The sequence below is a fragment of the Eucyclogobius newberryi genome, unplaced genomic scaffold (genome assembly GCF_026437365.1).
Source record: "Eucyclogobius newberryi isolate DKJ021-1_F unplaced genomic scaffold, fEucNew1.0.hap1 SCAF_21, whole genome shotgun sequence".
In the NCBI taxonomy this organism is placed as follows: domain Eukaryota; kingdom Metazoa; phylum Chordata; class Actinopteri; order Gobiiformes; family Gobiidae; genus Eucyclogobius; species Eucyclogobius newberryi.
This window is the reverse complement of record NW_027315846.1, coordinates 19,047,354-19,063,704: the sequence shown is the minus strand read 5'-3', so window position 1 is coordinate 19,063,704 and position 16,351 is coordinate 19,047,354. Positions and strand designations below refer to the sequence as shown.

Sequence of the window (16,351 nt, the reverse complement as noted above, 5' to 3'; positions counted from 1 at the left end):
GTTGTGGACCTGAGTCTGAAGTCCAGCTGTGACAAGGCGCCACACACACAAACTATCAGTCATTTCACTCATCGCTGCGCCGGCGCTTCTTTCTGGTACTTACTTTATACACAGCGGGCATAAAACATTCTTCTACAGAACGACTCCTGATACATGTGGCCCTGTACCAGGTAAATCTTATACTTTGTTTTCTAATACATCATTTTCAATAAGATGATATTTGTGTAAATTGTAAATATAATACCTTTGTTATGATGTGACCCAGAGTGAAAAGATGACGTCTTTGTGGCTGGTGGCAGTTCTCCTGCAGCTTATGCTTCATGTAAATGGAGTCGACATGGAGCATCTCAAAGCAGAGAATCTGAGAATTCTTCCCCCTGAACAACACAATCAAGTCTTGAACCAGGGCACGAAAGGTATTTCAATATTTTTATATGTATGGGTTGAGCTGATTGTGAGAATAAGTTTTGTCTGTTTTATTACAATTTTATTTTAGTTACATTTAAATAAAACTTTAATACTACTGGTGGTATTGTTTGCTGATTTCTTGAAGATCTTTAGCTTATCTGAGGTTACCATAACTCCTACACATTCTATAGTGCTATTTGTGCTGGTTATGGGCTGAGTCATCTCCATAATACAATGTTAGTGATAGTGATTATGTTCTATGATGTCATCTACGTTTATAGCCAAGTAAATATTTGTAATCGTTCTTATCAAGGCCATATAATGTTAATCTGAAGAGTGTAATGACATTTATAGTAACTGTTGACAGAGTAAATAAACTACCACTCCCAGATATGTTCCTGATTGTTTCTTTCTCTCCAGTGCTGCCCAGGGACTGCCATGAGATGCTCCTGACGTCTTCGGGCCAGGCCAGAGATGGAGTGTACCTCATTCAGCCTGGAGACGCTCCCATTGTGGCCTATTGTGCCATGCAGGAGGGCGGGTGGACCGTAGTACAGCACATCACCGTAAACAGCAGCGTAGACTTCGATTGCACCTGGGCTGAGTACAAGCACGGATTTGGGCACGTCAGCGGGGATCACTGGCTGGGGAATGAATACCTCCACCAGCTGACACGTGGTCCTGGGCGATACAAACTGGGAGTAAAGCTGGTGGACAAAGACGCTGTCACAAAAATGGGAGAATATGACCCAGTTTTGGTGGAAGATGAAGCGTCAGGATTTCGACTGAGACTGGGTTTATTTCAGGGTACAGCTGTGGACGCTCTGACACTGGACACAGAGAATTATCTCCATGACAACCAGAGATTCACCACCAAGGACAAGGACAATGACAACTACTTCCAGAACTGTGCCAAGCTGGAGTTCCAGGGCGTGGCGGGAGGGGGCTGGTGGTACGACGCCTGTGCAGGAGCAAACCTCAACCGTAGAAACGTCATCTACTGGCAGAAGGACTGTAACAAGGAGCGCCTGTGCAAGTACGCCTGGATGATGGTGAAGCCCTCAGACACATTCAAAGTGCTGCAGGGCACAGACTGCAGGAAGGATGAGCTCTGAGGAGCGCAGTACGCTTCAAAACACTGACTTTATGTTAGAGTCTGAAGTACACCTGGTATTAGTATTTTTACTTTTATAAAAATATTGAAAATTAAATGTAACTGAAGGAACAAAACCTACTTGCATCCCTGTAACAGACAATAATAATTAGCCACATTTTATTCAGAAAAGCATGTGCTTTGTCACAGAATATGAAACACTAAGTTTAGTTTCAGCTCTAGATTTTACAGCAAAGGTCAAAGCACAGAAAGCAAAACATATTTGTCATTCGCACTAGAAGGACCACGGTTTGTCATCAACACTTACAGCAGCATTTGTCAACAATAGGAGTAGGACAGTCTGCAAACAGAGGCAAAATGATGTGAGCAAGGAAGTTATAAATCTCCTAGAAATGCAAAATAGTCAGCAAATCAGAAAACAAAATGTGGGAAAGGCAATATCCTGAGGATGGAGAGCATAATACAGTACTGTATGATGAAGTGGTTTCCAACGCAGGAAATAGTATCAACTTCAATTTAACACTAGAACAAGATGAGGTGACAGGAAATAAGGAATTCTGAAGCAAATGTTTGTTTTTTTTGATTAATGACACATTGGCACATATATCAAGGCTTGGATTTTCAAGTTACAATCTGGACTTCACAAGCAGACCCCAACAGCACAGTACAACACGCAGTAGCCCTTTAACAGAAAAGCTCCTCAAAACACTGAGTACTACACATGTACTTTTGACGTTTCCCCACTGTACACGTAGTCACAAAGGACATTTTGTAGATTAGGAGTGGGCGATATGCCAAAAAAACAGATCACAATTTCCTAGAATTTTGTATCATGATTCAAGCAGTTCTGTTAGTATCTTTTTATGTAGCGCTAACTTGAGTCATCTGCTTCTGAGAGTTCATACTTAACTGTCACTCACTCATAACAGAGCAAGACCAATAGGACAAGTGTGTGAGGAAAAGTGTCTATGTTTGAACAGAGCTGCATAAAAAAGAAAGGAACTCACTCACAAAATGATATCAACAAAAAAGCACATTATGATTACATTTTTATTGTCATATCGCCCAGTCCTACTGTAGATGCCATTTGTCATTTGTTTTACTTCAATACAGTTTACAATCATACACATTTCTCTGTGTACTGAATTAGTGGTTCTCAACTGGTGGGTCATGGCTCAGGAAAGGCTGTGGGTCTGTCAAACACAGACATTAACAAATATTTCACAAATGAAATATTTTGAGTCAGACATCAAAACCAGATGAGAACCACTTATAATATCTGTCTATTTTACTTCAAACCATTATATGTACAGGTTATCTGTGCTTTTGTAACACAAAGGGTTTACCTAATGTAGCCTGACCATAAAAACTGTTCGATCACGTCAGTTTGGAGCTGACCACTGGGTTCTGTCCATACCAGTAGAGCTTCTCCTCGATCCTCTTCTTCTTCCACTGGCAGAGCAGGAGCATGCGGAAGGTCTTTTGGAAGGTTTTATTACAGAGAGCGTAACACATGGGGTTGACGGTGCTGTTGACGTAGCACAGCCAGTAGCCTAAATGCCACAGGGACAGAGGGATGCAGTCCGAACAGAAGGTAGAAATGAGCACCATGATATTGTACGGCGTCCACGTTAGGATGAAAGCTAATAAGATGGCGCTAAGAGTCTGTGCGGCTTTCTTCTCCTTGATCAACACCATCCTTTTCCTCTTTGTAATCTGGTTCTTAAGAGTTGCATCTATAGGTTTTGACGTGGAAGAGGTCGACGGCGCGCTTACCGATTCGGCCGAACTGAAGTTCAACTGCGTTTTGGAATCGCCGTTTTTGCTCTCCACTTGACTATTGTCTTTGGCGACGGGCTTGAACTTGTACGACACGCATTTCCCGCTCTTCTGCGAGTTGCTTTTTGCCGGCGTTTGGAAGTAGCTGTCCTCGTCGTAGCTGCTCAGTTGCTCGTTCTCGCCCTCCCCAGACGTTTTTCCCTTCTCGCATGCCTGATTCCTAAATGTTGACTGGAATCCCTTGGGAGACACGGGCCTCTCTTCATCCTCTGAGGACACATAACTATTAAAGGAAGCCTGCGCCCCAGCTTTGGACCACTCGTCGGTGGTCGTAGCTGGGGTTTTTATGGCATGACTCCTGCTTGACGATGACCACGAGGCTTGATTCCTCTCATGTGACGTTGATCTCAATTTGCAGGTAAAACAAGACCGTATTATTGTCTTCTGAGGCTGACTGGCGGTGTGATCGGTTGGGTAAGATATCCCTTGAAGCTCTGCTAAATCTTTGGTCCTTTTTTCCGTTTCTTTGTAGATCCGACAGTATAGAATGGTCATGATTGACACTGGGATGTAAAACGCTGCAATGGCTGTCCCAAATGTTATAACAGGCTCTGAGAAAAACTGAATCTGGCATTGTCTTTCCGGTACCGTCCTCTTTCCTACGAAATACTGCCAGCAGAGGATGGGTGGCGCCCATAGGATCAGCGACACCAGCCACGCTAACCCTATCATGACCCCTGCCCTTTTGGGAGTCCTTTTGGCTCGATAGGTCAGAGGTCGTGTAATGGAAAAGTATCTATCAAAACTGATCACTAGGAGGTTCATGACAGATGCATTACTGGCTACATAATCCAACGCCAGCCAGAGATCGCAGGCGAGGTTGCCCAGCGCCCAGTATCCCATCAGAATATACGATGTGTACAAGTTCATTGAGAAAACGCCAATGATGAGATCAGCAGCCGCTAAACTCAACAAGTAGTAATTGTTGACTGTCTTTAGTTGGCTGTTGACTTTAAAGGAAAGCATGACCAGGACGTTCCCCACTATAGTGATGAGGCTCACTATGGCGGAGACGGTTGCTATGGTGATGACCTCCCACAGACTGTGCGTGACCAGCTGGACGTCCATGGTCTGGTTGACAGTGGAATTCTGCAGGCCGTCTCCCTCCATGGTGCGGTTATTTTTGAAGCTCACATAAGAGAAGATTGTTGGGGCTGGGCCTTTTCAGCAGGAGATCTGTAAAAGAGGGAAAAGTGTTGCAATGTGGGTTCAAAACCAGCAGGTGGCGACAATTCTGCGTCAAAATCATGCCAGACATTCACCCACTTACTATTGGATTGTCATCTTTAAGATAAGATAAGATAAGATAATCCTTTATTGTCCCACATGGGGAAATTCCATTGATGCAACGCAGGTAGATACAGAGATAGATACAGAAGAAAAGAACAAATAACTTATAGGAAGTTTGAAAAACACTCTCAGTAGAAGATCTCTTATAAATACTTATTATTATCATCATCATCATCATCATCATCATCAGGATCACTATTATAATTAGTATTATTATTATTATTATGAATACATGCACAGAAATACAACCCAAAATATTTGACTTGAAGAAAACCTCACATTATTTTTCTTTCATAATGTGAGTTTTTTTTTTTTTCAACACACAAGACCATAGAGAAAATAGCTGAGAAAAGAATGAACCTAAGCCGCACAAATTCCAGAATAATAGTCCAAATTAGTCTAAATTTTTCCAATCTTAAGTTAGGTCCAAATGTGATCTTTTTCATATTCCGTATGTCTGTTATGGTGTCGGTCCAGTCCTTGATTGTCGGTGCAGTTTGAGTCATACATTTTTTGTACTGTTCTTTTTTCCTGCCACCAGGTGTATGCTCTAAAGGTATCCATTTACTGTGTCCATGGCAGGAGATTAGAGGCTCAGACACATTGTTCTGAAAGAATGGCGGTATCAAAGAAAGTCTATTGCGCTTTATTGATCTCAGTACAATATTTTTGAGCAACAGGACGGTTCCAAAAAACCTGGTAATGGTGGACTTCCTGGCTGCCAGCATTTGGGATTTCCTTGTGAATAGTGAGCAGTTTGAATATATTACGTATATTTCCCCTACTCTTTCCCTTTTATTTAAAATGTATTTGGTAAAGTGGCTACTTAAATTGTTAATACTTTTATATAATTTAGATAATGATTTGATAAGTGTTATGGTGGTTGTTGCTTTGTTTATTTTTTTTGGTTATAATACCTCCTTATTTGTAAATATCTCTAAAAGTCCTATTTTTTAAAGCTGAAAGGATTTTTTGCCAGTAAGGCCTGCACAGGAACCAACGGCACAGCATTAATCTCAACATTTTTCCATTGAGCTTCATATTCTGGGTCACACCAGTAGAGCAGGGCTCTGATCTGAAATAAAGTAATTTTTCAGACGAGGTAAACCCCAGCCTCCTTTTTCTTTTAATAATTGTAGCGATTTAAATCAAATTCAAAGTTTCATACATTATCATTATTCCACTTGTTGAACAGCCAGTTGGAGATAGAAATTGGAAGAGTTTGGATCAGATAGAGAAAACTGGGCAAGGACAATAACTCATGTTAAAATGCACTGCTGCAATAATTCAACTTTATCATCACATTCATGATCTAAAAGCCTGATTTTAAGTGCATGAGTGTTATCAAGGAGCCCCACTATCCATATAATTAGAATAACAAAAACAATACACTTGTCTTGCAAGAGCAGCAACTCGTTTGTATTTGTCTTCTCTACGCTCCAAAAAATATAATTGAACAATTCTCTTTGAGTGGTTCGCACAATTAGATTAAGCACATGTGAGTATCCCCATATGGTGGTTCTCCTCAAACATCTGTGGCATCGTGCGATCGTGCTTTTATTTTATTCACTTCTATTGTTGGATTTTAACAGCATTTTATGTTTCAGATTTGTGTTTATGCAATTGCAATTGCTTAAGGAATCGTAAACTAGATATAACTGAACAATTAACTATGACAATCAACAGAACACATTCATCAGTGTAGAGTATCTTCTTAAGGATATTATTAAATGGGAAGTATGAGATTTAAAGAGCATCTGTGTCCCACTTTGAGTTTGTCAGACAAATACCATTTCAGCTCAGTGACTCTTCTGCTGTGAATAAGATATTATAACAGCACTGCCCTGGGGGCGACTACTAAGTAACTGAATACAACTAAAGAATAAAATATATTTGAAACCTAAATATATTGCTGATTAAAAGATATAAACGGCGTCAAACTTACATTCAATGATTACATATAGTATATGATAAATAAACCCTATGTGTGCTCAATGGTGAGCCATTTCCACTACTTTTCTCCATGTGTCATATAAACTCATTATGTGTATGGACTATGCACACTTCATGCACAAATCCTCATTGTGTCTGCACTTCCAGGCAGAGCCAGTCTGTATTTCTTCATTCCATAACACTCCTCCATCACTTTTACAGTCACACAATTTCAATCTTCAATCTTCACTGATACATAAATCAGCCTTTCTTCAGGATCCAGCTCACTTCTGTTCCACACCACGAGCCGAGATAACAAGCTTTCTCTGCCTGCTTCACTGTTCCCAAAAAGAACTTGTCTGTCCACAAATACTTCAGTGGCACTGGTATTGTAGTGAGAGGCCCCTCGCTCCAATGAGAAGAACTTTGCCATGTGACTCTTACTGTCCCGTCCCTTCAATTAAATCCTGCAGTTACAATCTACAAGTCACAACGCAGACATTTCAAACTCAATAAACTCGATGCTCAATTCTCATTTTAGCACAAAAATAATAATTAATAAATTGTGATTCATTAATGAATTGCTATAATTAATTAATTGCTTATAATTAGACAACAGAGAATAGAAAACTCAAGCTCAACCCAGCTCTAGATCAATCTAAAACTGTTCAAGGAAAGGTGAAACTTTGTCCTGTTGAACTAATTAATTAAATCCACAGTATGTATATTAATACGTAAATATAGCATTCTAAAACAGAAATGATGGTACACATTTTGTTTTTTTGTGCATGTTTCTGTGATGGTTCAACAAAAACACAAAGCGCAGTTGGGAATGCCTTTTTAAATGATTTTTGTTCTTTTACCAGTTAAATTAAAGCATGTAGACTTCACTTATCATTCTCTCATTGGTCATTGATCCAAACATGTCAACCGACTAGTTTACGTTGTTATGCTCCATTAAAGACTTGCCATTAAATCTTATTAGTAATCCATTGGCTGCCAGTGACACATTTTGAGAGGTGCTACTACCAAATCAACATGATCTGTAGTTATCATGCTCTATCAAACATAAAATATGGTGGCATGAGCTCAGACATCCTTCAGCGTAAGATGCGAGTGCCACCAGTTCTGTGGCCAACATTCATAACATTCCAGACACTGCAGGGGTCCCACGGCTACACCTGGGTCTTCTTTTTCCTCAAACACAATGACATATTATAGCTTATCTTATGTGGAATAATTGCATAAAAATGTGGAAGGTAATTAGTGATTATTTCATGGAAGCTTGGTAACAAATATAGCCAAAAATATGAAATGCTTTCAAACACATTTTGGTCACACCCTGAAATGTGACTCTAATAATGAAATAATCATTGGTGAAAGCTATTCCTGTCTCGTACACGACCACAAGAATATTCTCCTCCATTCTGACCTGTTCCATGTAGAACAACACAAGACCACTAACAGCTTTTCAACCACATTGGGATTTTTACTCAGACGCAGAGGTGCTGGTGGTAAACATGAACTCTTCGTCTCTATAAATAGCGGATCAGTTGTGACTTGTTTTGTGGACTTGACGCAGAAGGATTTGAGATGTGGTCTAGACAAAACAAAAGATGCTTTGGGGAAGCTATAGTTCAATTTTTCAAGAGAATAAAACATTCTAAAAACTATAAATCACAACACCACATTAATCGTTAGAATATGTTCAATATATTCAACAGTGTTTCCTCATTAATAGTTTCCTCAAAGTTGTATTCTCATTTAATTGTAATCCTGTAATGTTGTGCACGTGAGGCTCGAGCGCTCCTTGTTTCCTAGTTGTGATTATTTGCGAAATGTAGACGAGTAAACATGTCAGGTTAAATAAATGTCATATTTTTCAAAATCAAATGTAAATGACAATCTGCTGCTTGTAACAGTGACATTTTTTCGATTAATATCGTGGTTTATAATGAACAAAATATACAGTGATGATCTACTTATGTTATAGTTCAATATTAATACCTGAAAAAAGCAGGACATGTCTCGTTTGATGTTCCACAACAATGATTCTGATTTTGTATTTATTCAAGTGTTTTTATTGCTCAAAAATACCAAAAAAAACAAGCATTTTAGTGTGTAATCTGAGAAGGCTTGCCTCTCTCACAGATCTGACCTGTAACCTGGCCTGGTAATGTCAACCAATTTAAATTAAAGTGCATATGACAGGTCTTTCTGATTTTCTAATTTAAATGATTGTTTTACATTAATCAAGTCGCAGTTTGTGAAATTCTATGAAAAGAAAATAACATCTCCATGGAGACAAGAAGGTGGCGTACACTTTCCTCCACAAAAGTCCCATAACGTAACTTTAAATGCGGAATAGAAAATGTAGAAAAGTTGATTGAGTTGCAGAGAAGTATCCTTTACATTCTGGCCACTGTCAGAGATCCAGCTTCTGAAATATCCTGTTAGCGTTATGCATAAGTAATGGCCATTGATCCAGTAATTTACTACAAATGAGTGGAAGTTTGGGAGTGCAGCGGAGGACAGAGCTGGACGGTGCTGGACGGTGCTGGACGGTCCTGGACGGAGCGGCTCCTCTGGCACCAGGCCGCAGACTCCCTTGGCTCGCAGACACACCTGACCTTTCTCCTCGTTTTTTACCCCGCGCAGCAGAAATGCAAGAGCAAAGCTGTGTGCCTTTGTGCGGACGAAAGATGGTGAATGAGAACGGTTCAGACGGAAGGAAAAGGCCATTTCCTAGTGACTGTTTGTGATGTGTAAATGAGTCCTGAGACGCTTTGGCAAGAGAAAAAAGTGGGACCATGAGTTAGCCCGCTGACCTGTGTTTGAAGTTCTAGTGCCTGTGGCATTTGGGTCATAAGCGATTCAATAAATATATTTTAAGTCAGTTATACGCAGAGACAAAAGGAGTTTTACGAAGTCTGTGTGTGAGAAGCTGAGTGGTATCATCAAGTTGAATAATTCAGCAGAGCGCTAATGTTGGTGGTCTCAAGCAAATCTGTCCTTTGACAAAATGATGATTAAAATCTGATTATAATCTGGGCCAATGCGGTGTGAGCAGCTGCTAACGGGAACATCCAGTCTTTACCAATCTGTTTTTAAGATAAGGTGTGCATTAAGAAATATACCCTTTAAATGTCATATTATTAGAATATTCCAGAATGCCAGAATGAAGGCAACTGGAGGATACAGGAAATGGACCATAACACGTTAATTTATTCATATTTATAACAGCATACAATAAGCATTTCCAGGGTAGAAATGTCAGTTTGATTTTCTATTGCAAAGGGAGGGAAATACTTAGTGGTTACCGGTAAGTATGTCAAATACTATTATGGGGTCAATTTTCATTATTTTTCTAATAAAACCTAAAAATATGGATTTTGCCTTCATCAGAACTGTAAAGTGCCTGTTATAATTTCCTATTCAACCAAAAAAAAAAATGTAATAAATACAATTGTAACTGCTTTCAATGTTTTCATTTAACCCTAATTTCTCCACTGAAATCACATTATGTTCCACTTAACCATTCCATAATTCAAAATGTGTTTGTTTGCAGACAGTTCACGGGTTTATAGCTGAGCCGTTATCTCATTTGTATAGACATCCACTCCAATTTTTTAGTTTTTGTTTCTACAAGATGTTCCTTTTAAAATTCCATTACTATTTCACCATTAATATTTGATGATCTTGCAAACAGAACAACAATCAAGAACCACTCACATTCAGGTAAACATGCTTTTGCGCACCACAAATGATTAAAATGACCAAAGTGCTAATAAGGGTGTTGGCTTGATGTGAATATTGCATTTTTTACACTCAGGACTTGCTCTCTCAGCTGAATATCTGCCATTTGTTAATGAGGTCTCAGCTCACTCTGAAACAGAAAATAACACAAACGTCCGCATGAGTCTGACCTTTGCCCAGGAACTGTTAAAATTCTCACAAACAGATCCGAAGGTCTAATTACCAATGGCTTTGGACAAATTGGTTCTGTAGTTTGCGGGCACCGTTCATTTCCTCTCCTTGTAATACCTCGATAATTCTGGGGGCACTGGGTGGACTTGTTAAAATCATGCTTCGCTGCTTAATCCTTCAGTGTGTTGATATTTCCACTTAATCAAAGGGAGGAGTGAAGAGGTCTGGTCTTTGAGGGGAAATATTGATTGAGTTTTCACAGAAGAGGAGAAGAGAAAAGAGAAAGTGCACTTAAGTCAATCAAGGAACTCAAGACTACATTGTTAATACTCCGTAACATAGATTTTACTGTCTCTAATGTAAAATGCATGTCCACGTACAGTGCTCGATACGCTTCAGTCTTCTATATTAAGCATTGCACAGGACACTTTGCCACAGCATGCCCTCTGTTGCCTTCATTATGGTAAAAGGAGACATTAAAAATACATGCCAAGCCCTTCTCAGACACACGCATGAGGACGTTCTCTCAAAACCAGGTCACGCCTCCATCCTTTACTTGAAATTATCATTCTTCTACAGTGTAAAACAGCCTGACAAAGTGTAAAAAAAAAAGAAGAAAAAAAATATAAAAAGACTTACACCTGAGTTCTCCTGGGGTGCGGTGGCGTGAAGCTTCCATCTCCCGTTGAGAGCAAAGTTCATGGTTAATCCCTTTGTTTTGCCCGGGAAGCCTGGGGTCAAGTGCCGCGCCGGGGATCAGGACGTGGCGGGGGGGGGGTGCGAGAGCCGCTTTTCTTGCATTAAAAAAAGAGGACAGCAAAAAAAACAATAAAACATCTGCAATTCACGTTTTCTGATCCCAAAACAAGTGTCAAGTATTCGCAAGTTGCAGTCGTGTTTAGTCCAAAAGAGGAGGTAAACTTTCTGTCCTGCCGAGCCGCAGGAGGTCCTCTCGCTTGTGAAGTTGAGGTGGAATGAATGAGAGTGAGAAGCTGCTCCCGCTGCTCCTGCCGCTCCTGCCGCCGATGCTGCTGCCGCTGCACCTACAGGCACACACAGATGTAGCTCACGCTGGCTCTGGGCTGAGAGGAGGAGGAGGAGGAGGAGGAGGAGGAGGAGGAGGAGGAGGAGGAGGAGAAGGAGGAGGAGGAGAAATTCCCACAAGGGCTGAGTGGTTCATCATGTTTCGGGACAGTGAGCATGCCGCCGCTTCAGACCAGAGTGTGATGGGAAGAATGGAGGAGGCGAGAAGAGGAGGAGGAGGAGAGGAAAGTGAGGAGAGGTGTGGAGCTCAACCTGGAGACAGCTTCTGTTAGTGGTCCATGTTTCTACATGTGTCATTCATGTTTTTGTGGGGCTGGAATTGGATTAGTTTGTTCCTGGTTTAGTCCTGGTTTAGTACTGGTAAAGTCCTGGTTTAGTCCTGGTTTAGTCCTGATTTAGTCCTGGTTTAGTCCTGGTTTAGTCCTGGTTTAGTCCTGGTTAAGTCCTGGTTTAGTCCTGGTTTAGTCCTGGTTAAGTCCTGGTTAAAATCTGGTTTAGTCCTGGTTTAGTCCTGGTAAAGTCCTGGTTAAAATCTGGTTTAGTCCTGGTTTAGTCCTGGTTTTGTCCTGGTTAAGTCCTGGTTAAATCCTGGTTAAATCCTGGTTTAGTCCTGGTTTAGTCCTGGTTAAGTCCTGGTTAAGTTCTGGTTTAGTCCTGGTTTAGTCCTGGTTAAAGTGCATATAAGACTACACATTTCTTAATATATATTACCCAATTTTGCTCTTATCCCAGCAGGAGATGTGACATACGTAGCTATTACTGAGCAACCATACAGTAAACAAGGGCTAAAATTCATTAGATACAATTCATTGTACAATACTTGTAATACTAATATTTGACAATTAATAATACCTGATAACACCTTTATTTTGTTTAAACTGTCAGTAAATTATGCCAGTTGTGTTACATTTTTCCATGCATTTTTGATGGAATGTTGCTTCTTGATGAAACAGAAAGAGAGATTCTGTTTTTATTTTTCAATGTTTCTTCACAAACTGCAATTTGACTGATGTAAAACTACGATCCATATTTACCACGGGGACTATCCCACCAAACAAAGTAACAAAGAACCTGTCACGTGCACTTTAAGTTCTGGTTAAGTCCTGGTTTAAAATCTTCCTTCAGGCCACATGTAACTTTGTGTGAGACTTTCATGGATCAGAGCTGAAATTACCTAAAGTGGTTTGTCCCGGAAGGAGGCGCAGCGTCCCAGCCTCATCACGACCCAGCCTCATCACGACCCAGCCTCATCACGACCCAGTCTCCCCGTGTTTACACAGAGGATGTTACGAGAGTCATGCCTTTGTGCTCGCATGGGACGATGACGAGGACGATGACATGGCTGGAGCAGATAAGCACGGCTCGCACACTGACAGATGTTTCACGCTGAGACCTTTCAATTTGTGTGTGCACAGAAACGACCTCTGTCTATAGGGAATTACAAGCCTGGCATTGGGCCACTGTCCGGGACGGGTGTTAACGTCTCATATGTTTTAATCCGGATCATCAGAAGCTACTATTACGGCCCCAAACTGATTACCCTACATATACTATGAGCAGAGAAGAATGTGAAGAATTATGTTTATTTAGTTTTTTATTCAAACATTTAAAACACATAACCAAAAAAATAAAAAAATTAAATGGAACCAGCCCCAAGTTCAAAGTAAATTTCCCATTTATTCCAAAGTCTTGTTCATTTTCAAATAAATTCTGAATGTGATTTTTTTCTCCCCCCATTTTACGTAAGTCCATGATAATATTGGTCCAGTCCTTTTTCCTGCTGCCAGGAGTATGTTCCAAAGGTATCACCTGATTGTGCCCATGGCCGGAGTCCTGAGGCCCAAATACATAGTTCTGAGTGGGATGATGACTTCAAAAACAGCACTTTGTAGCTCTTTATTTAGGTGTTTTTTGTTTAGTTTCTCCAACAGAACTACCGCATGTACAATGAGCTCTTTGACATTGTGTTATAAAGAAACATGTTCCAACAGAATTCCCTCCAAACATGTCATTTTGTGGTTCTCCATTGCGATGTACATACGTTTCCCCATTCTTCGCCCGTCAAAACCAAATTACCCTCTCCTTTCCATTTATGTTTAATGTAATTCGTAGAGTGGCTGCCTAAATTGTTAATACTCTTTTGTAGTGTATAATTTAGATATTATTCCCCTTGAAAGTTCTGCTTTAATATATAATTCAATCAAAGAGTTGTTGCTTTGTTTCATTTTTGGTTATAATAACTCCTTATTGAAAATACCTATTACAGTCCTGTTCCTCCAAGTCAAAGAATTCTTTTAATATTTCAAAGCTTTTCATGTGATTATCTTTCAAAATCTGGTAAATCTCAGATTCTGTGCTGTTCGAGGATATTATGTTTAATGAGTTATTTCCCCAATGTGAAATCATTTATTAATGAAGCGTGAGTCACGGTGTTGACTAAGACAGGACAAAAATACCGAGTAGGACAGATATTGTAGAAAAATGTCCCCTCAGGTTCTAGTTCTATCACTATTGATTGAAATATTATGTTTTTCTACATTTGTACAACACCTGTGGTGACTCAATTTGAAATGTGCTCTATAAATATAATAAACCTTGAATGTTAGAGTTTCAAAATATATATTTCCCCAGATGTTTTAAATTCTGGTCAATTGAGTTTTGGTTTCTTCAATATTGGATGAGCAAATGACAGACGAGCATTGGCACGTTAGACTTTCGGAGCAGTGCTTAGTGGGTAATGGATGACTTCCCTTGCCTTATAAGGACATTAGTCATAACACAGGTCTCCATTCTGGTGATTTTGTCACCAGGTCGTCTCTGGTTGCCAATGGGATGATTGATGTGTTTCACTGTGACCCTTGTGCCCCTTGTCTGCACATTTCCAGCCCCGATCGTCACAATCTAATGGCATTTCCAGGCAGCGGGCCAGAGGACAGACACCTGGCTCATCATTATCACAGAAACGCTGACCCGAGCACACGTCTCTCATCATTTTAACATGAAGCGTTCACACATCCACGCACTCGAAGAGCTCTCCTCCGCAACCTTTGTGGACGGTCAATCTTGCTTTACAACGGTTCTTGGTATTGATTCTTTTTTACCAATTCATGTTATTGATCAGATCACAAAGTCTATTAAGAATAATGGTGAGCTTTACATTATTTATCTGATAATAAAATTTAACTGAAAATTGATTATGCGTTGATGGGTTCACGTAACCTTTGATATAAGAGATTCTAAAATTCTCCTTCAAATTAAAACTCAAAATGTATAAAGGAAATGTAAAAAATAAATATGTCTGTGTAGAGCCTCAGTCGACCAGGCAGGTTCCATGGTTCCATAGTAAGTGAAGACTTTTGCCAATCATCCAATGTGATAAAATGTGAATATATGATTATATTTCTGTGATGTATTTTATCTGCATAATAGTGATATATTATCTGCATCATTAGTCTAAGAGAAAAACAGCATGTGTGACTGCATTTGTTTGTGAAGGTATCGTAAAGATGGAGCAAAGGATGTTTACCCTAGGGAGGGGGGTGTAACACCCCAGGGGAGAATGGGTAAACATTCACCAAGGCTTTATCTCTAGGAAAAATCCCAGCCGTCGTAAAAGAGAAGTGCCTTGATGGCACGCTGACCAATGAGAAATGTGACCCGCCTATTCCATAATATCTAATAAAACCAACCTGCATGAGAGAAAACGGCGTGAGACGCAGGAGGGTCACCAGGCTGCTTACAACAGCCTGGCTGACGCAGGCCAGCGTTTTATCCCATGCATGCCATACAAACGTCTGATATTTCTGTGTCGTTTCATATTCTAAGTTGAATTGTGTTCTCTGTGTGTTAAGGAATAGCATTGGTGTATGTCTCATTCCATGACATCCAAGAAGCTTCTTCAGTTCCACTTAACTCCAGCCACTTATTCTGCCTCAAGAGGTGATGCAGCACACAAAATGTAGGAGCTCCTTTGCTAGATCTGCTTTTCTTTTGTCTCAATGATTCAATGGAACGCAATGCCAATGGAGATTGTTACATGTATTGTATTCAAAACATTTACAACAGGACATAGAAAAAGTTTTAACCTTTTAGTTATAACCTGGTACAAAGCATCGCTCCTTTTTGGAAACAATTTACACTGTCCAAACATGCCCTATTTTATTTCAGATCTCTGTCAGAGGAATGGAAGAAGCTACTTGGATGAGTGGCAAAATGTCTTCACTTTCACAATTTTTGTCCATAATTTATACGGTTAAATTGCTGTAGTAAATTATGTAAATATCGTACAGGTAATTGTATACCTATTGATTACTTATTGCAGGTGTATAATGGTGAAATACATGTACGATACTATAATGATATATTATAATTGTTTTTTACTCTCTCTTTTACAATTTTTTGAAATGTTTGTCATAAAAACAGTCTGACTAGCTATACCTGAAGAGTTTGAGGATTTGTTGCTCAATATTGTCAAAGTATATTCCACACTATGCGACTGCCTGAACCTTCATTAACAGTGTTGGCAATGGCACAGCGCACCTTCCACCCAACAATAATCCTGATGATTAGAGTGGCGTGCTTTCGGTCAGGCGGCGTCCTCTGGGCTCGTGTACGTCCTGAGCGCTCCTCTGTGCTCGGGCAGGTCGGCGTAGGATGGCGAGGGAATGAGATGAGGCGGGGCGGGGGGGGGGGGGGGGGGGGAGGGAGGGGCGAGGGGGCAGGACACGGGCACAGCCAGAGATGGATTTCATCTGCCCTCGGTCCACGGGGGCTCGCTTATCTCCTGACCCAATTGTG

General features: G+C 40.3%; 2 protein-coding genes across 2 annotated transcripts; one reads left to right on the top strand and one right to left on the bottom strand.

The window, feature by feature from the left end:
• The first annotated feature begins 50 nt into the window (after positions 1 to 50).
• LOC140370810 (fibrinogen-like protein 1-like protein) lies at positions 51 to 1,572 on the top strand. The gene is made up of 3 exons (XM_072458051.1): positions 51 to 170; positions 268 to 416; positions 829 to 1,572. The coding sequence occupies exons 1-3, from the start codon at positions 154 to 156 to the stop codon at positions 1,521 to 1,523; spliced, it is 861 nt and encodes a 286-aa protein (XP_072314152.1). The 5' UTR covers positions 51 to 153; the 3' UTR covers positions 1,524 to 1,572.
• Positions 1,573 to 2,801: 1,229 nt separating this feature from the next.
• On the bottom strand, positions 2,802 to 11,571 carry LOC140370820 (muscarinic acetylcholine receptor M5-like). Its single transcript, XM_072458063.1, has 2 exons — positions 11,150 to 11,571; positions 2,802 to 4,537 (listed from the first exon to the last, which is right to left on the bottom strand). Exon 2 carries the CDS (start codon positions 4,469 to 4,471, stop codon positions 2,900 to 2,902), a length of 1,572 nt encoding a protein of 523 aa, XP_072314164.1. The 5' UTR covers positions 4,472 to 4,537; positions 11,150 to 11,571; the 3' UTR covers positions 2,802 to 2,899.
• Positions 11,572 to 16,351: the final 4,780 nt, after the last annotated feature.

What these genes read in the sequence shown, in the direction of transcription:
- LOC140370810 (XM_072458051.1), top strand. An exon ending in CTTGAACCAGGGCACGAAAG is followed by an intron (nt 417 to 828) that starts GTATTTCAATAT and finishes CTTTCTCTCCAG; the next exon opens with TGCTGCCCAGGGACTGCCAT.
- LOC140370820 (XM_072458063.1), bottom strand. Translation starts at nt 4,471, where the DNA reads ATGGAGGGAGACGGCCTGCAGAATTCCACTGTCAACCAGACCATGGAC.